Raw genomic sequence first — 26,685 nt, 5'->3', positions numbered from 1 at the left:
CTGCCACTATCATGTGCATCAGCCAGCGGTGTGCTTGCTTGCTTGATGGATCTGATCGGACATTGTATCTAACCAATAGCTAGTAGAACACAAAGTGAGGAGTCATGGGAACGCCACGCTTCATGTACAATGACCATAGATCGCGGCCAGTTGTTCAAAGGCCCCTTAGTTGCCGCCGCCGTTTGTTTCATTCTGATTGCCCAATGGGCAAAATCCCAAAAGAAAGGAATGGATCATGCTATGGTGCACAGATGAATGCAAGCCAACGAGTGGAAGGGGAATAACCATGGTTTCCCCTGATGAGAATAAGCCGCGCCAGGGTCAGAAAGCCACCGGACAGGGGGGGAGAAGATGGGCTCTGGGCCAATTTGATCAAAGGAACGCCTGACCCGAATTTTTATTGCTTTTTTTTCGACTCGTCAGTGACTTTTTTTTAGTCAAAGCAAAGCAAATACCCCATACGGAAATATTCTAGCCAACGTCAGCGTTTCATGTACTCGAACACGCATCAACAACAAGTCCAAGGTCATGCTTTGCTTGGTTGTTTTATTTTTGTTTAAATCATTAAATTGCCATGCTATAGGCAGAAAACGACGTGCTTTAACTCAAACGGACGATACCGAGATTAGATTCCCTCCCACAGGCTGGACCGTTGCGCTGGGAATGGACTGTCAATCAGCTGGCCCTGTCCATCTCCCTGTTACCAGCGACAGGGGACGTATTGTAAGTTATCATCGCCTTGATTTATGCAACGCTGTTGAATTGCGCGTCAACAGGGGCCAAGTATCCGAGAAAACATAAATCTGTCAAAAAGTGACGCGGAAAGACGTCTTTCGGACTTGTTTTCCATCAAACCTGCATGAAGCTTTCTTTAATGAAGTCATTCCCAGGTTCAAAAAACAGGCAAACAGTCAGTGCGGGAAGAAACTTGGACGCCACTGAGTGAAGAGGTTGTCATTTAGGGTCCTTCTAGCGCTCAAATTAGCGGCATACAGTAACGTGCACTGTACCGTGCCTTTACAACGGTCCATACCCAACGGCACTTGTTTCTCCAACATCTCGGTTCACTTTCCCAACCTCATGTTTAAATTACGTAGCATTCTTTCTTGTCAAAAAATCATCCCTTAACTATCTACGGACAGAGTATCCGTACCTAGGTAATGTTTCGTGGTATCGGAGGATCATGTTGATGGTAACATCTTCTAGAAGCAGGAACCGTAGCATTATAGAAGCCTTCGTGATCCATCATTAGCAAACAAGCACAAGATCAGCTCTGATTGATCCACCAAATCTGCAGCCTGCACATCACCCTCGCATTACAACGGGTACAAGCGAGAGCCTCACTGGCATGGACGAGAAGATCAAGTAAAGCTCGCTCGCTATCGAAACGTGCTTCAACGGTTGCTCCCGTCGGACAGAATCTCCCTTGCAGAAGGAAAAAGAAATCAAATCGGCCACCAAATTCTGAAAAGACGATCCTTTGTCTTAGACATCAACTCCACAGGGCGCATAGCTTAGTTGCCGAGCTCGCAGATTGACTCGCTGAGTAACGCTAACCAGCGATTACACTTTCGGTTCCTCACCTTTACACAAAAGCCAACCATTTCCCTTAGGCTCAACGGCTGTGAATTAGCTTTTGACGCCATTATGACAGCATCAATGAGGAGAAGAACCAGAATCGTCTGCATCTCTGATACTCACAACTGTCAGGTCAAGCTGCCAAAGGGCGATGTCCTCATCCACGCTGGAGATTTGACAAACCAGGGGAGTCATGCTGAGGTCTGTAGTACTAACTCGAATATTCTGAACGGGCACGTACAAGACAGAAGCTGATCTCTCTTCAGCTTGCAAAGACAGTCGCTTGGTTAGAGAAGCAGGACTTTGAGGCCAAGATCGTCATCGCTGGTATGACCTCTTCAAGATCCGTGACACGGTTGAGCAGTGTCTAACGCGCCTTGCAAACTCCAGGCAACCACGATATAACTCTGGATCCGGAATTCTATGCCGAGCATGGCCTATACTTTCACAACAAGAACCCCCAGTCTCACGACGAGTGTCTGCGACTGTTCACATCTTCGCCATCGATAACGTATCTGTCCCACGGCTCAGCCAACGTTCGTCTCACATCGCCTTCAGGGCCACGTACACACTTCAAGGTCTTTGGATCGCCATATTCTCCACGCCATGGATTATGGGCATTCTACTATGATGCTCCTCAGAATCCGAGCAATTGGTCAGATCTGACGTCGATATGGGAGTCCATACCACTCGATACGGACATTGTCGTGACGCACACGCCTCCGAGAATGCATTGCGACGAAACCGATGAGCGGCGAGCTACTGGCTGCGAGGCTCTAAGGCAGGCACTCTGGCGGGTGAGGCCACAGCTTGTCGTTTGTGGCCACATTCATGATGGGAGAGGTGCTGAACGAGTGATGTGGGATCTCAGTTGTCGAAATGTTGCCTATCAGGAGGAGAGTGTCGTTCGCTGGGAAGATCCTGGTCAAGGCAATAACAAGACATGCCTGGTAGACTTGACTGGAAGGAAGACACCGTCACTAGCCAACGATGGGTCTCATCCGGGTCGATATGGGATAAATATAGGGGGCTCTGACGTAACCAACGTTTCTCGCCCTGTCGAGTCAGCAACGAGTCCATATGTATTCGGATCTGGTCCTATGGATATACATGCTTCTCATGGCACCATCGGATTAGGGGGTGAAGCCGCCTCACCACGAAGCGATCAGGCAGCTCTGTTTGGGAGGATGGGTCGTCGAGAGACGTGTGTCGTAAACGCGGCGATCATGAAGAGCCGGCATCCACATATCGGAGGAAAGCAATTCAATAAGCCTATCGTAGTTGACCTTGATCTTCCTGTCTGGGAACAGGACGGCCATATCGATGATCACTGATTCGCTCCTGACTTACCCTAGACTCAGGCATGAGTTGGTGCCCAATGAACCACGTTGGGAGAGAAGATGGCCTCAAATGAAGTTGAAGTTAACCAAGTTTTCATGTAGTCGTAGGCTATTGATGAAGCTTACTACGTTGTGACGCACCTTCTGCATTGTGCCGGATCGAGATACAACGAATTGACTGCATGTGGTGGTATTTGACGTCGTGTACCATCGTTGTTGGATGTATGTCATAGTCGAGTCCAAGAGATGAACTACAACTGTAGTGCGTGAACGTGGTCCCAATGGTCACTCGAGTATTCCCTGAGTAGATAATCGGGTATCAAATTAAACTTCGATGTGTTTTCAACATACTACGTGGTTTGATACAGTTGCAGGTATTCAGAGCCTTAGACGGTAACCTACCCTGGAGCCGGATAAATTCGTGATCAATTCGACTCTCAACACCAGACCGCCAATCAGTCAGGCAATTCATCGATTGATTCCTGCTACGACACTCATCGTAATCGCAACACCATAACTAATACATCATAGCCTCTACAGTGGAATTACAGCCCCTCCTGTTGAGACGCCAAGAAGTCAAAGAAATGCCTCCCTTGGCACATGAAACAAGGGAAACCCGTTGATAGTCATTCACGTGGCTATAGCATGAAGATCGAACAAACCTTCTTCCTTGCTCTTCGTCGTCGTCGTCCCGAGTTACAGAAAACCTCTCTAGTACCAATTCAAACAAATAACCACAACGAGGGATTTGCTTCATACTTGCGGGGAGGGCTCCGCCGAGAGAGGGGGGAAACAAGTCCAGTCTCGTCTGCTCACCGCCAGTCTTTGTCGTGATACCCTCAGCAGCCCAATAGCGTGGCTTAGTTTCCCCTTGTATTTCTGTTCTATCTTGGGAATGGCGAAGCACAAACCAAAACTTGTCTTCCCCCCTTTTCGTGTACTATTAGGTATTATTTTATACAAGGCTAGATCAGGTACGGCAGTTCCTCCATGAAACCGAGCTGTGCGATGTGTAATACGCTTCGCTTGTATGTGCATACGACCCCGCGTTTAGCGAAGGACAGGAGAAGGAAAGGAAAAAAGGGAAAAAGCAAACAAGTGCATCGGCAGAGGATGGACGAACGCTCACGGGGATGTTCCCAGTAAGAGTGCGCTTGAGGCATTTGACCGACGCGGGTTGAAGCGGCATGTTCCCTGTTCATGATTAACGCGCTTTTTATCTCGAGGGGTCATGAGTGAAATGACATCGGCATCGCCAATCGCGGGATCGTCAAAGGATATCGATATCGATCGATGTCCAGGTCCAAGTCCAAGTCCAAGTAACAAGATTCTTTCTCTTCTTCAGGTACAATAGGAAGATGAAGTACACCCATGTTTGGGCTCACATGGTGGATTAGGACATTTCCCAATCTTTCTTCAATTGAGCCGAAAACTTGGAAAAGGAAAAGGTTGAATCATTCAGAGAGAAAAAAGCCGGATCTAGGAATTGGACGTCTGGCAGAGAGCACGCCCACGTGGTGGTGACCTGCGCTATCCTATCCTATCCCATCCTGCCATCTCAAGCTATGGATCGAGGAATAACGTCAAAGGGCTCGTGCCAAAGCCACCACACTGACTTGGCTTTAATATTGCCCACCCTCTTTAACCTAACCGTATGATAGTGGTACGGCGCTGTACTTGTTTCCGTTTCGAGATGTACGATGTGACGTCTTGTAGCGGATATCAAGAAAGACAGGAATTTGATGATGATAAGCCTTGCTGTGAAACTTTCAGAGGCAGAAGCCTTCTAGAAACTTTGCTACCACGGGTATTTCGTATTGGCAAAGTCACTCTACGCGACCAACAAGCGCAAAAAAGTACTTGACTTTTCTGCTTTTCTTTTTCTCTTTTTGTCCAGGGATTAGCCTAGTAGATAGGCCTGTGATCCCCAAAGCCACATGCTGCGATCAGATTCAAGCACCAAGACGGCGTCTGGCCTTGCCTGTAGATGGCTAGACAGCTCTCGTGAGGGGGTCTTTTATCAATCTTCTGCCGTCTGCTATTCCTATCAGAGAAGTGTCCCCTCGTTGGTCCTTACTCAGAGAGGAAAGCATCCCCTGGACGAGACCGTCGATGATCTTCCTCTGGCTTCGCTCTTTTTGGGCGGTGGCCCCCTTCTTCTCTTCTTCCCCAGGATTCTGGTCGGTCCCCTTTGCTTATTATGTTGGTATGTGTCGAATGTGTGTATGTATGTATTGCCTCAGCTCCCCGGCTGTAACCTGGCCAGTTGCAGAGACCCAGATGGATCCAGGTTCCATACGAGTTTGCTTAGGGACATATTATTGAATGTACGATTTAGGCTGGATCTGAATCTTTGTCATGGTTTTTTTTGTATCTTTCCATAAAAGACCTCAGTCGAAGGAAGCATATCTTGATTGGTTGAAATAACATCCAAGATGTGATCAGATGCGAAAGCCCGTTGGACGGCCCCGCCCTTTCCCGAAGACGGGGGAGTTTTGCTTTTTATCCAATTAGATTGTTTATTTGACCCTCTGACCTGGCCTGACTTCAGCCCAACGGATGCTGTACTTTACCGGCCTTGCACTGGGCCTCCACTGGGCCATGACGCTGATGACCAAAACATCTGTCACAAGAGACTCTGATCTGGGGAGCATCTGACTTTTCTTTCCCCTTTCTCTCGATGAGTTCGTCATCTCGGATGAATTATCGATTGTCTATTTGTACAGAGAAGAAGTGATGGATGTGATATGTGGTACGTTTTTCCATCACATCTCTCCTACAGCTCTTATGCACTTCACAATAAGCGCCTGTGTGACGAGCTGTGATGGGCTCTGCTGTAGTCAGTCGAGTTAACCACCTTTTGGGTGTCAAGTACAGTATTATGTAGGACTCGTCGCTTCTCATGGATGGTGTCATGCAGAAGAAAGAGACCAAACATGCCCCTCACCACCATCTTTCTCTATGGTTAATTGGCCTTTGTCAGCTTGTGTCCACTGCATCTCTTTGGTCTTTCTGCAGGTCCATCCCATCTCCTATCGGATGAGGAGTCCACAGAGAAGCCTTCTGCAGGAATGCTCTCGTGTGTCTGGTGTAGCATCCGCATCATGACACTCTTCCCTTTGCTCATGGGTAAGCACTCCACATGTGCTTCATACTGTTGTACTGTACATCTACCGTGGGGGGTATCTTTTATCCAAATCTAGATGTGGAGATATGCAACACATGGTTTTCTCGAATCTTGGAATCTCCTTTTATTTTCGCCGAACATCTATCTGGGTACCTGCGGAGCAAATGAATAGTACTGTTATCATCATGAGGTTCCTGGGACAATGGTCAGAAAGCCACAGCAACCACACATTTTGATCCACCCCGAGCCGGCTGCAGGGGGTGAAGTGAAGAGTCCAGAGACGTAGTGCAACTTGGAAAATGCAGGCCTCGTGATGCGATGGCCTGCGAGCTACATTCCCACTATCTACTATCCGTCGTCTCACAAGGGGTCCCAGGGGAGCTTCATTCCAGGGATATCTGCTGCAGCTTGTCGACGAGTCTGCTGGATTGATGAATAGAATCTCACGAGGGAGAAATCTTCGTGGAGCTATCGCTGTGGTCCCTGACAGCATGCATCGGTTGATCAAGCGAGCTGAGCAAGGTCCAAGGAACAGAAACGTGGAACGAAACCTGAAGCTAAAAAGAGCTCATGAGACGCTCGTCGCTACGGTGATTACATGCAACTCCCTTGAAGTAATTGACCGCACTTGTGATCCGTATGTCTGTCTACCCGAGCTGTACATAGTATCATGGAACATCACCAGGGCAGGGCATAGCTTGGATCTTGGCTCGTTTTAGCCTCTCCCCTCCAAGCTCTGACAGCTCAAGCCGTCGATCCCCAGAGCTCTACACACCGAGTAATTGATCGACGATCTGTGCTCATGTCTCGTGGTAGGAAAATCACTTGCACGTTATGCTGCCAACGTTTGCAACAAGCATGATGCTGTATTTCAATTCAAATTCTTGTCGGATGGCCTCACGACCACCTCAGCCCAACGAGGAGAGGGCAGCCGGCCAGTCAGCCCATAGTTGTCAATGATCCAATGGAATGAGAGAAGGCACTTGTATCGACCGTTGAAAAATGATATGTCTCTGTTTGTGCTGTGGTTGGATGTATGCACTTTGGTTGCCCAATCTGGGGGATGCTCCAACACCGCTTTACTTTCAACTAACGACTCGCCTAAGCACCGCTGTATTTTGCTTCACTTTACCTCTGTCGTATCGCTTCGTAGAAGATGCTTGTTATCATCGTCATAGTCATCATTTAGTTTGACAATTCAGCCTTACTGAAACTGCCGAAATAGAAACCTCCATTCGCTTTCAGCACCGCCTCGTGCCATTTCAGCTGCCAAAGACACATACTTTCGGTGCAATGCTAGATTTAAGGAAAGGCGCCAGTCATCAGCCTCACCGCCTCTGGGCTTCGTCCCGCTCCCTCCCGCTTCCGTTCCCATCCCTCCCGCTGGGCACCTCCAAATAGCAGACACCTTACTTAGCTTTGGGACGCGTCGGGCTTACTACAGCGGGCAACTTTAGGTATCCAGCTGCGATGGATTCCTCTGCAGTCAGGCCAAGGCTTGCCGTCATGAGACGGGGCTTGATGAACGCCTGAACTGTAATCCAAGAACTGATGATGCTTTTACTGGGCCGATGACTGTAGTTGTCAGGATGTTCCTGGGCTGATTCATACAGCTCAGCAGTTTGATGGAGTTGTCGGACTACTCACTGACAGGTTATCTCCACCCGGACCCTGAATTGACGACAGACCCGATGAATTGGAAAGCCTTGCTTTGATCATTGTACTGTTCACCATCTAGGTTTGCCCGAGCTCCGACAAAGAGGTGAGTCGGAATTGAAGGGTCTTACTCGCCACACCAGCCACTTCAATTATCGAGGTACTTTGTTTTTGGGTTTGGTAGAACTGTAATGCAAGGTACACCATCTCGGTCGGAATCGCCATCTACTAATCACTTGATTATGAAGGGGAATAGTCTAATCGGGATTAACTCTTTTGAGAGGGATTACTCAAATCCAGTAATTGATCTAAAATCCGAGGCTATATCTGACATTACATCCATGTCAAGATGGCCTACAGTACTGACTGTATCATCACTCACAGCCAGTCATCCTGATTCATCGCCTGCTTCGTCTCAGTGTCGGTCATCCTCGCGCAGCCGACGAGAACAAGCTATGAGATACATGCGCCATTACCTGACTCATCTAACCTGATACCTTTAGCTCGGTGAATCTCGCCACTGTGAGGAATGTACCTCCACGTGTCTCGACTCGTAAGATGCGCGTACCAACAGCGAACCGCGCCACAAACCCACTTCCGCAATGGTGAATCAAGCCCGCGGGCACCCATCTTCGCGAGCCATTTCAGTGAAGGACAACAGGGGACCATTCACTAACCTGGTTCAAGTGCGGGCTGGAGCAGCTCTGTCCTTGGCCAGGCTCAATCAGAGCCTTCGACGCCCTTCCATTAGTTGCTGTCTCTTCAACCAGGATTCTCCATCCGCTGTGATGCTATTCGCCCAATACGTACGGATACTGAGGAAAAAACCACCGATCATTTTTACCAAGCATATCGTTACGGAGTGTCAGTTCAGTTGGAGGTACTAGTCAGCTCATGATTAATCGCCGCCGCCGCCGACGACCAAGACAAGAAAACATGAGACGGAAACACGACTAGAAAGGAGGCTGAATAACATGAATTAAAGTAAACTCAACTCGCCACGTTCCTGGTTCTTTGCCTTTTGCAGAAAGGAAACGGAATCTCCTTATCCAATTGACTCTGATCTGCTTTTGCGTTTTGATAAATCTCGCTCCACCCGAGAGTACGTACTCGGATACATACTATTTAACCTGTCGAAGCCTCAGGCCGATAGAGGCTTGGCAATACTTGAAGACCAGCCACCTCGTTTCAACCACACGCCTTACGAGTCAAACCATTCAATTTAATCAGTAGTTCCCAACTACTTGATTCATTCTAGAAAATCAAGATATTCAGAGGCGAACAACGGAATTCATCGGTGAATAAGTGACTCTTTCGAGGTCATACCCGACTCGAAAAGAAAAAAACTCCACCAAGGCCAGACCAGACCAGACCAGCTCCATCGTAAAGAGGGACTCGGACTACCTCACAAGTACATACAGCACCCCTCCAGTGGACCACCTTCTGGACCAACAGCGACCACTAACAGCGGACAAGTCCAGCACCCACGCACCACGCAACACGCACCACCAGACGAGACGGTCCAAGGTACAGGTGGACCGCACCCCCAAAGCCCAAAGGCGACCCTCCAGAGTCGTGGACCCCCTTCCTGGCGTCTGATCGTCGACTCTAGCTTGTCCTCTCTATCGACCCTTGTACCGGCGAATCAGTCCCCCTTGTCTACTACTACACTCTCGCCCGTGACCTCATCTGCTCTTGTTCTTCAATACCCCAACGACCGCTGTCTTGTCCCCTTCTCCCGCATTGTTCCTCTGTTCCCCGTGGACGTGAACAACCAAATCAACACCACCAATTTGCTTTACTTTACATCTTTATTCTGTCGTGTCGTCTGCCTCGTGTTCAGCAGCCGGCTGCTCACTTTTTTGTCAAGACTCTCGCCTCCCACCCCCGGTCTTTCGTTTGATCCGGCATTGCATTGCATTTACTTGCAAAGTACAAATTTCTGCCTGGTTCTACGGTACCCTGCAAATCCGAGCACCACCCACTCACCTCACCTTGCTCTGGCGACGAGACTCACAAGACACCGCCCCCCAAAAGCAAAAGCCCAGACCACTCAACAACATCAAGTCATACTTACCCGACTTGGTTTTTAATATACATACAATCAACTTCCCAGCCCTGCCTTGCTTGTAGGATACAGCCTTACCACAACTCACTAAAGCCTCGCCCTTCCGACGACCTTCGGATCGATGCAATAGATATCCTCAACGAGCAACATTTATCTATTCTATATACTCGACACCTTCATCGGTAGTCGACAATCAACCACCCAATATGTCTACACAACCTGATCCTTACAAAATTTTGGGTGTCGCCAAAGATGCTCTATTACCCGAAATTCGATCTGCGCACCGAAAGCTCGTCCTCAAATGCCATCCTGACAAAGTTCAGGACCCAACATTAAAGGCTCAAAAGCAGGACGAGTTCCAGCGCGTTCAAACCGCCTATGAGCTACTGGCCGACGAGAAAGAGCGGAAACGCTACGACGACCAGGCCAGGCTCGCAGAATTGCGAGAGCAAATGCGAGCCAAGACAGCTGCAAGTGCGTCAAGTCGTCAGACAGCTGCAGCCGCAAGCCCCTCAGCAAGTCGACCTACACCTACATCAACCGCATATAAATATGAAATCCACACACCTGAGCGCAGTTATAAGTCTCCCCGACAGCCTTCACCTGGCCCCAGGGGATACTCTTCATATTCACGTTCTTACGAGGATGACCATCCTCGTGCTGCCGATATCTTTGAGGGAGTACGAACTGTGAGGAGGGAGAAGTCCTACCAAGACAAGACTTCAAGACGTGAAGAGAGGGAAAGAGAAGAGAGAGAACGGGAGAAGGAGTACGCGCGCGAGCTGCGTGAGCGGGAGAAGGAGAAGGAAATTGAGCGTCAACGACGAAGAAAAGCCGACGATGCCATTCGACGTGCCGAGAAGGAAGCCAAGGAGGCCGCCAAAGAAGCCCGACGCGCCGAGAAGAAGACTCGTGATAAGTCTCGCAAGAGGGAAACGGAAAGCAAGAAGACGAAACCTTACATCGAGACCTTTGACAACGAGCCCGCCTCAAAGTCCGACAAGAAGAAGTCGAGCAAGAAGCACGACGAGAAACGCGAGCGAGATCGATCAACGCACCGTGAGGAGGTTGTTCCTCCCGCTACCAACTCGATGCCCCCGCCTCCTATTCCTACTCAGTATCAGAATGAATATTTGAGCAAGGCCGATGCTGCCATGAACTACATCCAGGCTTCTCGAAGCAAGGTTCCATCATCTTTCGCTCGACATGTGCAGCCTCCTGCACCCACTCCACCTCCTGTGGGCTCGCCCTTCGCCGCTCCTACCGAAGACGACGACGCTCGCCGATCATCCGCCAAGCCCAGGCGCAACTCAGCTGGCGAGAAGGTTTACAGCAAGCCTGAGGTCGTTGATGATCCCCTTGAGGCTTCTCCTCCCACTGCTCGCCCTCACATGTACAAGTCAGCTACAGCAACCGGTGTGCCTACGGGCTCTCCTCCCCGACGCGACCTTCCCCGGACATCTACCATGCCCGTTGAGGGTGGCCACAGCAGTCGCTACGCGCCAGGCATCGCCAGAGCTCAAACTTTCAGCGGTGCCTACCCCGAGATTGACCCCCGTGGTCGAGGCCGCACCAGGCATCAGGCCCAAATCCCTGAAAGTGATTCAGAGGATGAGTACGAGCGTCAGCGACGAGAGCGCAAGGCCCATCGCAGCAGCAAGAAGCACGGTCCCGAAGCGCGTGGCGAACATGTGATGCAATACCGAGTTGATGGTGGCCGTACAACGCTCCAGAACTCCTATTCGCGCTCCGCAGAACCCACCGATGCCTACGGATACTACGCTGATCACACTGGTGCCCGCGCCGGTGAGCGTCCTTCCATGCCTGCCCGCGACACTAGCTACTCTGGTGGCTACGGAGGCGTTCAATACTCCAAAGTCAAGACCTCGAATTACAGCGACGTGCAGTTCAGCCAGTACGGGCCCTACCGCGAAGCCTATGCTGCCTAGACAGCGACGCTAGCCTTCACACACATTGTCTCGCGACATCATTTGACGGCGTTTGAACGCGTGTATTCCAGCACCTGGGTTTCCATTTCCATCTTAGCCTCGGCATTGATATTTCTGTCATTTACCTTGTTTTCATGCTTTAACGACACGAAACATGTCTTACGAAATACGAAATTTACCTCGATCGCAGACAGGCGATTGGGATGCGGGATGATTGGCGCGAAGGGGCAGTGGTTGTTTGTTTTTCACCACCATTTGATGAGTTAAGCTCTCTGGCATCTGGAAGGGCCTTGGATCGCTGTGGAGAGACAAGTTTGCATGATAGACGTGTTTTCTTGGCTTTGTCACTCTGTGTTCTTGTGACCCCAGAGCCACTCATTTTACGCTGTAGGGAGCGCAGCAATCATGGCATTGGCAAGGATCTTTGGGCGGCTCTATCTGTTTTTCCAGTTTTCTATTTTCCATAACATCATTGGCGTTGGGGATACCACACTCGCTCGGGTTTCTTATCTACTCGGATGACGAGAGGTTATATCAATATCATATAGAGATAGGAGGCAGGCCTTTGACATGGCCTGGCTTCATTAGAAATGAAAGCTAATTCGCCTCCCATTTTACTTTTCCTGTTCAATTGTGATATGAACTGTACTCGTTTACTGATGTTTGCAACATTCAATCCCTGCTATCTTCTTGATGCTATTTAGCCCAGCCCTTGCCAAATCAGCACGATATCTCAGTGGCGACCTTGACTGCATACAAGCATAAGCTGACGACAAATCTTCTTGCGCTGCGAATGTTCTAATGGATACTGACCGACTAAGCTGAGAGTTGCCCCGGATTGAACGGAAGCCAATATGATAGGCCACGCCCATAAATTTGACTCGGTTAACGTTGGCATCGTGAAAGTAACCAAGGCCCGCACCCAAACACCACTCACCTGTGGTCGGTCACCTGTGTACCTACGTAGCACATGCCGGACCGAGATACAAGCACACGTACATACATTCTGATTTCATTGTGCGTGTGGACATGCCGGACATTTGCTCGTACGTGTAATCACTCAGAAACGCAAAGTGTCATTCGCATACGGGACTCTACTTTTTTGCCTCCGCTTCACGGGAGCGTATCTCGTTTGGGACGATGAGCCGCGGTGTAGACGTGTAATGGAAGGAATATTGCCTAGATCATCGGAAGCACGAATCTGGGGTATCACGGGGACACTATCTAACCGATTTGCTCGGGATTGTTGTCTGGATTACCAGTGGAGGTTTAGTGAGGTGGCAAGAGGAGACGCCTATCTGATTAGACACGTCAGTTACGGTATATGAAACGGGGCAGATATCGTGGGGAAGCAATCTATTGTGATGATGTGGATTGTTTTGTATGTTTCGTGTACGTTGTTTATCCTTGAGGTCGGGTCAATGCAGAGACAACAACACACTGAGGCATCGCGGGTCTTTGCAGTAAGTGACAATGCATTCCTTCCAAGCGAGAGATCTCCATGAAGTCATTAATAACGATACTCCCCTAATGCATGAGGTCAATAGCCGTATTGTCTTTTGACGATGACGGTGAAGAAGCTGGAAGTGATCCCGGCGACGATGCATTATGCCGCGTCCGAAGGCCAGTAAAGAGATAGCAATTTCACATTGCCAAAGACAAACGGATACTGTACATAGCTTAAACGGGAGCATGCGCAAGAGATGTCACACCGCGCCCGTCATGCATTCGGCTTCCTCTCCTTGCTACAGTATCCCGTCGCCGCCATGTTTCTCCAGCCACACAATTGTCGATTGCTGTCTATGATAGAGTCAATTACGGAATCTGTAGAAAGACTGGTACTGTAATAATTAAACAAATCTGAAGGAAAGAATGGTCATATTACACTCATTCTCTACCCTGATCTGAACCTCGAATCTCAAATCTCAAATCTTCACGCAATTCTCCCCCAATCGTTGTTTCCTACTGCACATCCTATCACTGGACTTCTGTCAAGTTTTATTGGGACTATGACTTTGCATCCCATGAAAGGGGCATCGACAAGGAGTATGCTCCCAAAAGGCTTTTCTGGGCATTATCCTCTTCCTCAAATGCTATCTTTACGTCCGAGGTTGCAGGGAAAGAAGAAGAAGCAATTCCCTGCCTTCGTCACCTGTCCTGGCTGATGCTGTATTCACATGGAATACAACTTCTTGTGGTATTCTGGCTCAAGCACACGCTGTGTACAGTTTCGGGTGCAAGTTTGTCGTAAAGGTGTCCCACGAATATGAGCGGAAAACACACTATTTGGCCAAATAATGCATCGCATAGCAGGCAAATATCTCATGCCAGCATTAATTATCGGTGTCTTTCTCAGCTGGTGCCTCAATAATTGGCGCCGCCGGGAGAGAAAAGGCTTCATGAGAAACATTCATGCCTTCTCACAGCGAGCGGTAGGCAAAACTCCGAAGATCAATTTCTGGTAAAGCACAGAAATGGAATCAAATGCAGACTATCCGAGAGTACTTTGGCTTCGAAGACGGTTTGAAGTTGGAGGTGTTGTTTCCATCTTTCTCTTCTCCAACAAAGAGCTAGCAAGGACGAAGAAGAAGCGTCATCTCATCTCGGGTCGATGACCTCCCTATTGCCTATCAAGTGGCTATCAGTGAACTAATTGTCATTGATACTTCTTGGCATGGCAATAGACCCTAAAGCGGCTGGGTAGACCCAGATCTCCAACTTCTAGAAGTTTGCTGCGAGGGTTTCACTCCTTGCAGGTCCAGTGCGCTTGGGAAGCTCATGGGTTACGAGTCCATGCGCATCAGAATTTTGAGGGACAAGTCTCAAAGCACAGAGGCTGAACATATAGGCGTCATACCTTTAACGCTCGTACGCAGCTCTCAGTGGTGTATTGATGGCAGCTTCGGATGAACTTTTGAGCTGGAGATCTTGGCTAGAGTGTCAAGAATGAGATACCAGCAGGTGCAATACAGCAGTTGCAAATACATTATACTGGGCTCTCGACAAGATAGCACCAGCGACACGCACACAACTCGCCACTTGTCTGAAGACCCAGATCCTCGGAAAGATGTCGCCATCAGGTTATGTTAATACCTGGTCCAACCCAAGTACTAGGCGGCAATGGCCCTCAAGATTCTAGTGAAGTTGAACCAGAGGTACCTTACGTCTGGACGTCTGACTGGGACCAGTTTAAGGCATTGGCCTGTGCCAGTGGGCTTATTACTGCCGAACGTGAGTTCGCAGCGAAGACTGTTGCCTCATATCTCGAAATCCCTGTCCAAAAAGAAGCACTAGTGAAAGTGACTCAGTATCGATCATCAACGCTGAGGATATCGATGCACATCATAAAAAGGTCTCATAAGACTACATTCGAAACTGCAGACGGGACATATGAACAGTTCTGGGAGGTTCTTTACATTGGAGAAAGACAAAACATAACATGAAAATTTCCGGGTGTCATGCAAATTAGGGAGTGAGATGGATGCCCTCATATTCTCGGTTGTATGTTCTCAAGTCAGCCCTTGGGTAAATGGATTGGGTTTCGATGTAGATCATTCTTCACATATCTCTTATACAATATGTCTAAACATATAGATAGTCTTACACCTAAATGAAAAGGTTCGTCTATTATCAACCGCTTCTTCTATAATCACATTAGAAGATACAAAGGATAGACACGACCATTATGTTTAACTTGCCATGTCAGACCATTTGTCTGCTTTGAATGCCGGTAAAACTGGAGAGATAAGAACGTCTACTTCATTCTGGGAGGCTTACCATCAAATGACACAACCCTTCAGACTGCATAGGCCTCCAAACCCACCAATAGAACTTGATAGGATGAACACTGCGGATGTAGCTTGACCATCAATATAAATATTCATTCTTGCGCTCTCTCACCTGTGCTATTTTCTCTCTTCTCTTCAATCCCGTTTCACTAGTTTATCAGCACCACTGGGGGCAAGCTCAACCTTTTGCCCATATTGTCCCTGACAGTATGGGCGGAATGATGTGCCTGTCCTCAGTGGTGCTGCCGAGACCAATGACTCAAGTCTCGCTGGGTATGTTGAGCCCGCGAATGCATGAGGTGCTACCAACACAGAATACCCCTGGGCGGCCAGTAGGCGTACCAAACACTCTGAGTGGAAGAGCAAAGATGAAGCATGGCACACGGCTATGTGACTAAATTTGGTTACTACAAATTCTATATTCTGAATATCTCCTTGTTCTAACAGTCATCGCAGAAGACAGAAGCGAAAAGAGGACAAACCGGAGAAGTGCCGTATCTGCCAAAAGGGCCATCAATGGAGGCGTGACCTGGAAAGACACTACTGCACTCAACACCCCGATGAAGCTGCCAAGATGGGGCTTAGTATGTCTAGACCTATATGCATACATTTTGGTCAAGACTTTGCGAGGCGCGATCATTTGACGCGGCATTTGAGGAGGAAGCATGGCGGTTAAGGGCTATTTTGTATGTTAGCTCAGTTCAGTTTCACGGAGACGAATTGATCATGACGTTTGTTGTTATTTTCCGGATTCTCGGATCCGTTCACCCGTTCTCGTAAAGGCTCAACTTGATTCTCCCATAATGGACGTGTTAATGAAGCAAGACGAAGAAGTGTAGTCGCATAGGGGCGGATGTATGATAAGGGGTTCGCCAGTTCCAATGCCCATTGGAGTTATTTTGACGAAGAAAAAGACAGCGCCTCAATATTGATGCGCCCGATACACAGAAGTTCATCGTTGTCTACTAACAAAAAGATCCTCAGACATGCAGCACAAACAGCAAAAGAGAAACTCCGGTACAGGGAATCGAACCCTGGGCTCCGCGGTACTGATCTCTCAGGTTATGAGAGCGCGAAATGTTAGCCACTACACCATACCGGAAATCGGCTATTTGTGCTTCGATAAAGATGGTGAACGCAAACAACCACCATGTTGCCTACAGCGGAGAGCGAGACTTATACAGAGAGACCCTTCATTAACCTCCTTTATATTCACTTCGTTTTCTTATATAGATCATAATATATGCCATAATGCTGAGCTCTCTGTTATTCTCTCAGTCTCCGATAGCTATAACCTGCTAAAAGACTTAGTTGGCAATAAGTAGAAGTAAGGGACAAAGACGAGTTAGTGGGAAATAGTATATATATTTATCGTGAAATTCCATATGCTACCAGCTGGCCTAGAATACGCAGACGACCATAGCCCTTCTATATTCCAGGCTACTTTTTATCTTATGGCGGGCTAATCACTGTCAATGAATGGCAGTGATAAAGATCCAGTTACCCGGCAACATAGTGCATTTTGGGTAAACGGACTTTGCTCAGATATTTTGTTGCATTGTTTACAAATTATCACTTCCAACTCACCCAAACGCTCCAGTGTCTCGTCTCTTTGGTCCTATAATCTCTTCTCGAGTACAGCTTAACGTCTGTTCTCATTTTTGGTATCTAACCCCTCTTTTGTGCCCCCAATTCTCAATTTTGAGAAGTGGACATCGTGAGCTGCCCAACTTGAGCTTCACCCTTTCAGCTCTCCATCTATCTGGCTGAACGGTACTCGCTATAACGTCTTTTTTGAACACAAAAATTATTGCCTTCCTTTTGAAGCTTTATCCAAAGGTATTTACTCATTAAAAGCCCTCTTTTCGGTGCATACTGATCGAAGGACAGGCTTCCAGGGTACCTACATCACGCAAGCTCGGGTCACAACATTGCTACTCACTTCATCCATTATGGAGCCTATGGAAGAAACCTATGATCCGCCCGAGGGCTATACCTCCTTGGACTGCCCAAACTCCCCCGAAAACAAAACTCTCACCTGCCCCTATGTAGGCTGCGACGGCTTCGTGTTCGCTTCCGCCGATGAGTGCTAGAAGCACGAGTACAACTGGCACAAGGGTCCTTACATTTGCGGCGAGTGTGGTCACAGCTTCGCAGCTGCTCCTGCCCTTGACAGACATGGACGTGCGAGCGGTCATCAAGTCGAGTGGGAATGCCGCGACGATGAGTGTGAGAAGTTCAGGGAGAAGTTTGCTACCAGTGCTCTTTATCTCGAGCATCTTCGGGACTCGTCGAGTCACGGATGTGGTGAAGGAAGCGATGAGGCTAAGAATGCCACGTCTGCTTTCTCGCCCTCGACCAACTCCGCTACCCAGGATACTGAAGACGACATTTTTGGCCCGTCTGTTCAAATTGCTTCTTCCAACGGAAACATTTGTAATGAGCCCTGCTGCTATCGCTATGGCACGGATTACAGGTACAAGTCCAAGTTCAACCGCCACGAAGACACTGGCACCCACCAGATTGCGAGCAGACTGAGCCAGGTTCTTTTAGCCAACACTCCTGCTGACGAGGTTGGGGCTGAGCAGGAAGCCATACGTGCCTTACGATGTAACTGGTCTGACTGTTTGCTGTTCGGAAAGACTTTCAAGAATGCCAGGGGATTTTACCGTCACCTCCAGGAGGAGGATCATCGTAACGGGTGGGATATCAAATTCCAGGAAGATAGTTTCGAGTACAACAGCGACAACGAGCCCTTGCCTGGAATTTCTTTTTACGTTGACGGTCGAAAGGGAATGTGTGTCAACAACAAATGCCCCCGGGTTGGTATGAAGTTTGACTCGTTCACGGCTATGAAGCAGCACAGCAGATCTTTTGATCATTCCCTGACAGAAGAGGATCTAGCCTCAACAGACGCCGAAGAGTCTGGTGATGAGATTTGGAAGACGAGCGATGTCTATGGCATGGAAGTTACCGAAGATGAAGGCCTCTGGAAGTGTGCCAAGCAAGGATGCAAAGGCTACCAGAAGATCATGAGCAACATGGCCAACGTCAGGATGCACTTCAATTCAGCTGCGCACCTCAACGCGGCGGACGAGGTCAACTCTTCCGATGACACCCATGAGGAGCTGGATGGAATGGAGTTTTCCAAAGACAGTGGTTGGCTTTGCGTCAGACCAGGTTGCAAAAAACTCGGGACTACTTATCGCATTCTCTACAACGCGAAGCGGCACTTCTCGAGCGAGATCCACGTCATGGCTGAAGAGGAGAGCTCTGATGGTGAGTCCGAAGAAGAGCTTGATGGCGTGGCGTACTCGGAGGAACTAGCCGCCTGGGTTTGTACAAAGAATGCCTGTAAGCGTTATGGCCATCGCTTTGCTTATGTTGGCTTCGCCCGGCAGCATGCTCGATGCACTAGTCACTTGAAGGCTGGCGAAATCACCGCCACCCCGCGTCGTATCAAGCACTATTCAATCGACTCTCCCCTTACGCCTATCGAGATGGATGGCTCGACTATTCATGTAACCCCCGGAAGCCCCTCTGCTGGTCGAGGCCTTAACCTCGTGCGACGCCCAGCTGGTATTTCTGAGAACAGTCCTGCCACCCGTGCCCCGGGAAAGATTCGAATTCGGCGATCATCTGGTGCCAATTCGCGCAATGAGAAGCGCATCGTGGAGCTCGAGAAGGAAAACCAGCAGTTGAAGGAGCGCGTTACGAAGCTGGAAGGAGAAGTGTTTGGACCGAAGAGTCCGAGTGGCCCTCAATCAGGTCTGCTTGCTCCACTTGCTGCTCAGGTATCTAACGCCTCTTCTTCATCTCTGTCTTCCCCTACTTCGTCTAGACAGATGGAAAACTTGGCTCAGTATGTGCAAGACGAGTTTCGTCTTGATGTGCCTATGGAAGTCGATGAATCTGATGATATGAGGAATCCGGCCAAGTATTGAAAGATAATGTACGGAGATTTGGAAGGGACTGTTAATCGGTACTGGATGAAAGGATCACGACTATGTTTATCCGCACTTTACTTATAGATAGCAGCTACGCCGGTGTCTAGATAATGAAGAGCCCAGAGTATCACAAATATCCTCCAAATCACCACATAAATCCATCCTCAGTATCTCGGAAAATGCTGTCGGAGTTTTCGCGTTGAGTAGCTTGTTCCCCGTCAAGGCTCTCCCAAAACTTGGAAAGAGAACCACTAATGGCTTCATCCCCAGTGCCGAATCGCTGCCGAAACATCTGACCTTCAGGGATCTCTTCGGGAGACTCAAGAGCTGAGCCGTCTTCGTCTTGTTGATACCCAGAATCTGCAACTTCATCCTTCGGATCATCCACAATTATCTCATCTCCTTCCTCGAAGAGTTCTCCCGTACATATGATACGACTCCCTTCAATCTCGGCCCCAACTACCTCCTCAATGTCGAATAGCTCTTCATAGAGCTGTCCGTCAATACAAAGCTCCATCTCTGGTAGGTCTTCGACGTCATCTTCATCGGATGCCTCATAGATTTCGAGATCAACATTTGCATATTGAGACTGAACACCCACGACACGGGCGCCGTGGAAGATGTTCAGCTCTTCGTCGTCTGAATCGGGGTAAAGTGGCTCGGGATCAAACATGTTGTCGACCGAGAACGTGTCGTCAAAGTCGTCAACATCATCAGGACCAATGTCGGGATCAGACTCACTGTCGATGCCACTATCGCGGTCGGAGAAAGAGAAAGAAACAAAGCTTAAGGAGGTGGAATCATCGGACGACATCAGGGTCGTGCTTTGGGATAGCGATCCTACTCCAGTGCCGTATGGCTGTTCAGCCTCAAGATCGCTGGAAAGTAAGGTACAATTTTCGTCGTCATCTGGAGTATGCAGCTCATCCTCATCCCTGTGATGCAGATATCGAATCGCATCCTCTGCTGCCATACCCTAGACAGGCAACAGATTCAAGCCGATGTAAATATCCTTTAGTGGGATACCCTGAACACTGGCCTCGTACAGCTTCACGCCTGTCTTCCAGATGATATCCTCACGCACCAAATTTCCGGCTTGTTGAGCTTCATCTCTTGTGGCGAGGCGAGACTGGATGATGTCGTGCAGAGATTCTGCGGCAGGGTCCCAAGTGCGTCCACACCAAGTTAGAAGACAATCATCGCCGACAGCAATATCATCAAGATCGACACCACTCGCTTTGGTTTCTTCAAGGCGCTGGTTTGACTTGTAGAAGTAGTAGTTCTTGAAATCAGCGGCCATAAGGTTGAGAGGGAGACTGTTGAGATGCCTTTCACTAAACTCTTTGACCCTAGCGGCGAGATCGATTCCATCTATCTTCATGTTAGGGATGGGGATGAAGGAAGATAGATTTGTCTGTCGACTTACCAAGAGTGCCAGTTGAAGGAATACAAGAAGAAATGTCGGGTTCAACGCTGTCAGAGTCGATGGTGATAATGTCTTGAAGACCAAAGCCGGAAGGCCCTGGCTCAACTGTGTCATCGGTGCGATGCATTTCATCTGCGGCAGGGTTTTCGTTGCTCCTTCTGAAGACTTGTAGTCATTGAAAGAAGGTTGACAATGGGAGGTAAGAAAGAAGAAAAAATAGATAGCTGGTTGAGTTGCGTTGCTGAGTTGAAGTAGGAAGAAGAAGCGGGGAAGGAATTTTAAAAGGGGTGAATCACTGCCTCTCAAATGGGTACCGGCAGATTGATGCGACACGTATCGGATGACCTTTTGTCTACATACTAAAGTAGACTTTCGATATCAATCAGTAACATGTGATGTCCAACAAACCTTACTTAACCAAGGATGTTTGTCACTATCGGTTTGTCCCCTTTGTCAGGCTAGCAGGGTTACCAGACATGCCTTGATAATTATCATATTGCTCTTTCTAGAAACATCGTAGTTTCAACTGAGATTCACATACAATACTTCATCTTACGGCCTTTCAATTGGTTAAACAGCCCCTCTAACAAGCATATGTAAACCGCGCGAGGAGGTAGCCCACTCTGATCAACAACTCGACCGCATTTAAACAAACAACCTGATTTGAAGCCATATAGGTGAGTAGATTAGGTTTGTCTGTATTTATTTGGAATAAATAACCTTAATGCCAACTTCGACAGCTCAAAGTGACATACGGGGCCTAGTGGGTAGTAGAAAAGATGGCCTCTAAGCTTTAGGGGACAAAGATAAACATCCTAAGAAGCCTGATATAGATATCATAAGCTGACCTACGAATTTCATCTCTTATGTTCCTGTCGGCCAATTGCTCTGATACCATGAGGGGGGCCTATGGTCACAGTTCAAAATGTCTCCATGGAAGAAGGGTTGACAATGCACACCAAGGAAGCGATAATAGGCTTATTAACGCCCTCATCGAAACGCAAAATTACAACGAACCATATTTCCATCGATATCAAACACAGTTTCTTGGCTCCTCGATGTCTACAAACCTTGTTCGGTTTTCGATTTCAAGCTCGCTTGGTTCTCGCCGTATCCCGCAGAAACCAGCATCTATCTGTACTTCACATCCATGCCAAATATGGACATCGCGATTTGGTTCCGCAACTTTCTCATCTCAACACTGTGGGCCATAGCAGTAAGCATAGGCAGGATCTTTGGTTGCGAGAAGACCCTTAAAAAGCGACTCTACGTGGCTGGCTCTCGCTTTGGCTTATCTTCTTGGGCCACCGCCACTACGAGATCCGCGACGACCACAGAGACAATCTTGGAATGGATAGACAATGTTGTCCCTGGTAGGTAGATCGACAGCTGCGAGTATATCGCCTTGGCTAACTAATCAGGACCACCCGAAAAGCCCCCTAAAAGACCGAAGCGCAAGTCCACCTCCAGGAGAAACAAGACCAAAAAGCCAAAGAGATGGGCTTAAGTTAACACATCTATCGAGTCGGAACAAAGGCAGCACTGGGGCTCTCTATCATGGCATAACCACTCCAAGATGCCGCTTGGGTGTATACATTAACCCAAAGGCGGGCTGGGCCACCTGATGCATATATAAATCGACCGAATACTCCTTCGTCAAGCACCAAGATTCATTCGCAAGGAGATCAGGACATCTGGTTGACAACATCTACACCATATACGGCCAGTGACTATAAACAAATAGACCAAGATCGAAAACAGATCGTCATATTCATTACTATCGGGAATGTCTGGAGATTGTTTCCCTCAATATGCGCCTTTGCGACTCTAATGTGGAGTGGTACACTAGAATATTGCTCCTTCAATCCTGCTAATGTTCAATACCAGCTTTCTCAAGTGCTTGTACCACGTAAATATCTTTCGACACGACGTTTCCTCTCTGCCGCTATCATGGGCGGGTTATTCAATAATCGCATCGCTGGCTAACTTCCGACTTGGCGCTTGTCGTGAATCCGTCCGTCCGCTCGGTCGTTTTTGTCTATTTTTTTTTTTCGCCATCACGCACCCCTCACTGGATATCAGCCATCTCCGCCTCTTCGGTCTTCTCCTCGGTTTGAACCTCGGGGGCATCTGCAACAAATCAGTATAAGCACACAAAGATCTCGATTTCTGCCCAAACTCACCCTTCATCTCCGCCTCTCCCTCGGCCTCCATCTTTCGCTTCAAAGCATGCGCCATTGCCTTCTCGACCTTGCGCACCTTCTTGGCACTCATCTTTGCTCTGGGTCCGCTTGTGGGCATGAGACCCTTTCGCGCGCCTCGTGTTGTGTCGGCCTTTGCGACCTTGTCCTTGGGAGCTTCGGCCTTCTTGCGTCGGTCCTTTCGGGCCTTTGAGGCGCGGGCCGCAAGGCGGTTCTTGGAGGGGCCGTTGGGGTTTCCGACTGAAGGCATTGTGATGGAATGTGATTTTGGGTGGTTGTGTTGGAGTTTGCAATCACAGCTCAGCTTGGCTCCAAACTTTTTTTTACTCTGGGGTCAAAAATCTCGGTGAACTCTCGGTGAGGAATTACGCTAAGCTGTGCCCCGCTGTGGGGAGCGGCTGTCCTGCATATTCCAGAACGCTCAGGGAGAGATAAGATAAGAAGTACCCTGGACTGTCATCGTAGATCTGTTGGAAATAGAACATCAGGTCTCAAATCAAACGTATTGAATCCATATCTAATATCCATCTGTTGACTACTATATGTATTTGGTGTGTATCATGTAACTGCATCGCGCCTAAAATATGTGTAATGTATGTCTTGAGAAAATATCAGCTTCCCATCTCAACGACGAGCCTAACCATGAATCGTCGCCTCCTGTAATAAGATAATTATCGTCTTCGAACAACAACACTTTCAATCTTTATGTGCCCTTGCACCGAGGACCCATCAATTCCTTGCTGCCGTTCACGCATTGCCAGGGTTGAGCATTTGTCGACTGGGATCATCATCATCATCGCTCATTAATCCATGCAATTCAAACTCCTGGGCATCTCGTAATTGGCCGTTCTCAACTGTTAAACCATTGGCGTAGTGGTTGGCACCGAGCTCCTTTGTGTCTAAGACGGGGTGGGCAAGACGATCCCAGAGGCCAATGAGAATGTTGACGAACAAAAACATCAGAGACGCAAGCGAGTAGGTGATGAGGATGTACGAAATGTGATCCATAGAGGAACCGGCAACGAGCTTCATCTGCTCTTCTGTAGCGCCCATGAAAAGGAAGCCGGCGGCATACATGAGCTACTAACGTTAGTGTCAAGTCATCGGAATACAAGTTGGAACTTACGAAACAGGGAATAAACTGGAAGCTATTGGCTGATCGGCCGTCTTCTGAGATGGAGTGCGCATCTCTCAGGACAAAAGCAATTTCGATAACTCGAGTGATACCGACTCCCATAAGAGTGTATCCGAACATGGTGTGCGTGGCAGCACTAACCATGAGCTCCTGGGGATGAGCAGACATACCCCATCCAGTAATAAAGATGACAAAAGCGGGAATAAAGTTGCGCTTTGGGTTTCCATCGCGGTCCTTGCTGAGCCAGATACCTACCAGACCAGCCGACCACCATATAACACCCATTGTGGTATGCTGCCAGTCATTCTTGACCCAGTCGGTGCCCCAGCGGTGCTCGGTAAAGGTGTTGATACAACCCCATGCGGCAATTGTTGCGCTATCGTAAAACTCTTGAGACCGGCCGTTTCGGCGAATCCAAAGCTGACCAACAACCAAGAGGATTGTGAGAAGAATACCGTAAGCGATGAATGCGCCCCCCATGATGAAATGAGCGGCGCATTGGCCGGTGTGATCTCCTTGACAAAAGCCGAGGGCAGTAATACCACCAAAGATCATTTGTGTCCAGGCCATTATTGGCATCAGCTTTCCAATAATGGAATGGAATGGACGAATTAACTTTCTGATCTTGCCATTGATACCCTTCTCCCAATGACCCTTGAGGTACAACCCAAGAATGACTTGCGCAGCGAGGGTAAGCTGAAGAATGTGTGCGAACTTTCCATGAACATGGTTGGGGATGAACTGGCGGCCCTTATGCGCGTGGCCGAGGAAAAAGCCAAGAATAGCGAGGATCGTGCCTACAGCTTGGGTTGGGACATGCCATCGATTCTTGGTCATCTGGGAGTTGTCAGTGTTGTGTTTGGAGTCTGCACCAAGCAATTACTTACACCCAAAACCATACCAACTGGGAAGATAACGCCGTAAGCCAGCATTTGGATTAATATGTGAATCCATAATATCGTATCCTATTACTCATCAGGTAATGCTCCAAGTCTTGTGTACTTTCAAACGCACCAGTGGCTCTAGGGAAATAGTTTCGCCTTCGGGAATTTGACCTGTATCGTGTTCGTGGGCTTGCGTAACTGGAGCAAGAAGTGCAATTATCGTGATGCTAGATATCAAAGGCGCCGCGAGGGCCTTTGTTCTATAAGCGCCAATCATGGTCTTTTCGTATTCAATTTCTTTGTATGTACTGCAATCGATATTGCTGAAAACTTTCAGTGAGGTTGTTCCGTCCTTTCTGTCGCAACAATCGCGGCCGGGTCAGTGGGGGATCGTCACGGATGATTTAGCGGCGTAATGATTCGATTGCAAGCAGTAAACATTGGCGTCGATAAGCGAGTTGATGTTGACTTTCAGCGGCAGAGCAAGTAAATGACTGCGCGTGTTGAAGACAGTAGAATAAAGCCTCCTCTAGAGAAAGCAAAGACGAAAAGAAAGAAGGTTAAGAAGTCTAAAAAAGATGAGGACGGAAATCGGGAAACCCCAAAGTTTGCTGTTTCCTTGTGTCGCTTTACCTCTGGGTCCTCTTGGTCCTCCATAAAACATGAAGCCCCAGGGGGGTCCATCGACTGACAGCGTCATTCCGGAGCTTTCGGCAGCTCTAGCATGACCTTGACAGCCACAGTGATTGGTTATCTGCAGCATGAGGCTTGATCCTTGTCTGTTAAATCCTTGGACGACTTGTGGGGGCTCCGGAGCTTTGTACGGATAGTCCACTAATAGATGGAAGCAACGTGCGTTTTTTTTTTTGGGTCCGATATATCCGGATCCAAGAACCCAAGAATGCCATATCTTGTAAACGACAAGGGTTAGTCTATAAGAGTCTCAGCAGGATTTGCTAGTTGGTCTTGACTTTTCTTAGCCTTGACGGCTTGAACTGTATTTACTGGTCATTTCAAAAGCCAAGAGTTGTTGTGGCAGTACAAAGTTGAAAATGGTTAAAAGGCCCAGCCAGCGCATATCCACTATCTTCCATAGACAATAGTATACAAGACATGATTGTTGACCCCTTTGTCATGAAACGAAATCCGCATCCCAGCAACTGGCAGGCAATGCTAATATCAGACGGCAGCAGCTATTGCGGAACTTATTGGGTTTAGCTTTAACCCACTAATACCGATCACTTCATCGTAATGATGCTGTGTTACAGTACCTACCTGTTGGGCCGGCACCTGAAACGTAGTTTATTTTATGTTGGACTGTACTGTACATACACGACAAGAACGTATGCTGTCTTATTTCTACAAGACCAGACGCTGGCTGATATCAACATTCTCAGGAGCATATCCTGTCTGTAGATAATGTTCTTCCTTCAGCATTTTCCTTTAAATCTCTCGCAGGCCATTTATTTAAACCTTTTTATTGATTGATTACTTCACTAAAAGACAACTGGAATCGCGATTGAGGGAGGCTATTATAATAGGTTGGCTTGCAGGAAAGTCTGCTGCCAGCTTTCATCAGGAAATCA

At 48.3% G+C, this 26,685-nt stretch overlaps 7 protein-coding genes and 1 non-coding gene across 8 annotated transcripts; 4 read left to right on the top strand and 4 right to left on the bottom strand.

Moving 5' to 3' along the window:
* The first annotated feature begins 1,249 nt into the window (after nt 1-1,249).
* On the top strand, nt 1,250-3,303 carry EDB82DRAFT_50581 (Metallo-dependent phosphatase-like protein). Its single transcript, XM_025730460.2, has 4 exons — nt 1,250-1,779; nt 1,845-1,905; nt 1,969-2,988; nt 3,045-3,303. Exons 1-3 carry the CDS (start codon nt 1,648-1,650, stop codon nt 2,910-2,912), a joined length of 1,137 nt encoding a protein of 378 aa, XP_025589583.1. The 5' UTR covers nt 1,250-1,647; the 3' UTR covers nt 2,913-2,988; nt 3,045-3,303.
* Nucleotides 3,304-9,975: 6,672 nt separating this feature from the next.
* Nucleotides 9,976-11,718, top strand: EDB82DRAFT_471263 (uncharacterized protein; the record flags this gene model as incomplete). Its single annotated transcript, XM_025730461.1, has 1 exon — nt 9,976-11,718. One exon carries the CDS (start codon nt 9,976-9,978, stop codon nt 11,716-11,718), a length of 1,743 nt encoding a protein of 580 aa, XP_025589584.1.
* Nucleotides 11,719-15,727: 4,009 nt separating this feature from the next.
* EDB82DRAFT_543440 (uncharacterized protein) lies at nt 15,728-19,450 on the top strand (the record flags this gene model as incomplete). The annotated part of the gene is made up of 7 exons (XM_065609376.1): nt 15,728-15,838; nt 15,970-16,090; nt 16,530-16,620; nt 17,405; nt 17,600-18,200; nt 18,231-18,339; nt 18,373-19,450. The coding sequence occupies 7 exons, from the start codon at nt 15,728-15,730 to the stop codon at nt 19,448-19,450; spliced, it is 2,112 nt and encodes a 703-aa protein (XP_065465605.1).
* On the bottom strand, nt 16,519-16,608 carry EDB82DRAFT_t21. The gene has a single exon. It is a non-coding gene; the product is annotated as a tRNA-Glu (tRNA).
* An 81-nt stretch (nt 19,451-19,531) lies between the features above and the next one.
* Nucleotides 19,532-21,048, bottom strand: EDB82DRAFT_532822 (uncharacterized protein; the record flags this gene model as incomplete). Its single annotated transcript, XM_025730464.2, has 4 exons — nt 20,880-21,048; nt 20,487-20,824; nt 19,603-20,429; nt 19,532-19,544 (listed from the first exon to the last, which is right to left on the bottom strand). Exons 1-4 carry the CDS (start codon nt 21,004-21,006, stop codon nt 19,532-19,534), a joined length of 1,305 nt encoding a protein of 434 aa, XP_025589587.2. The 5' UTR covers nt 21,007-21,048.
* A 990-nt stretch (nt 21,049-22,038) lies between these two features.
* EDB82DRAFT_520526 (uncharacterized protein) lies at nt 22,039-22,386 on the top strand (the record flags this gene model as incomplete). The annotated part of the gene is made up of 2 exons (XM_025730466.1): nt 22,039-22,252; nt 22,301-22,386. 2 exons carry the CDS (start codon nt 22,039-22,041, stop codon nt 22,384-22,386), a joined length of 300 nt encoding a protein of 99 aa, XP_025589588.1.
* Nucleotides 22,387-22,403: 17 nt separating this feature from the next.
* Nucleotides 22,404-23,593, bottom strand: EDB82DRAFT_486971 (uncharacterized protein). The gene has a single exon (XM_065608296.1). It carries the CDS (start codon nt 23,328-23,330, stop codon nt 22,839-22,841), a length of 492 nt encoding a protein of 163 aa, XP_065465604.1. The 5' UTR covers nt 23,331-23,593; the 3' UTR covers nt 22,404-22,838.
* Nucleotides 23,571-25,830, bottom strand: EDB82DRAFT_486969 (uncharacterized protein). Its single transcript, XM_025730468.2, has 4 exons — nt 25,230-25,830; nt 25,103-25,180; nt 24,207-25,052; nt 23,571-24,160 (listed from the first exon to the last, which is right to left on the bottom strand). The coding sequence occupies exons 1-4, from the start codon at nt 25,374-25,376 to the stop codon at nt 23,828-23,830; spliced, it is 1,404 nt and encodes a 467-aa protein (XP_025589590.1). The 5' UTR covers nt 25,377-25,830; the 3' UTR covers nt 23,571-23,827.
* Between the last annotated feature and the right edge of the window lie 855 nt (nt 25,831-26,685).

The sequence above is a fragment of the Fusarium venenatum genome (genome assembly GCF_020744135.1).
Source record: "Fusarium venenatum strain MPI-CAGE-CH-0201 chromosome Unknown EDB82scaffold_1, whole genome shotgun sequence".
NCBI classification, from domain to species: Eukaryota; Fungi; Ascomycota; class Sordariomycetes; order Hypocreales; family Nectriaceae; genus Fusarium; species Fusarium venenatum.
The sequence above is the reverse complement of the archived record's forward strand: the minus strand, read 5'-3'. Positions and strand labels throughout refer to the sequence as shown.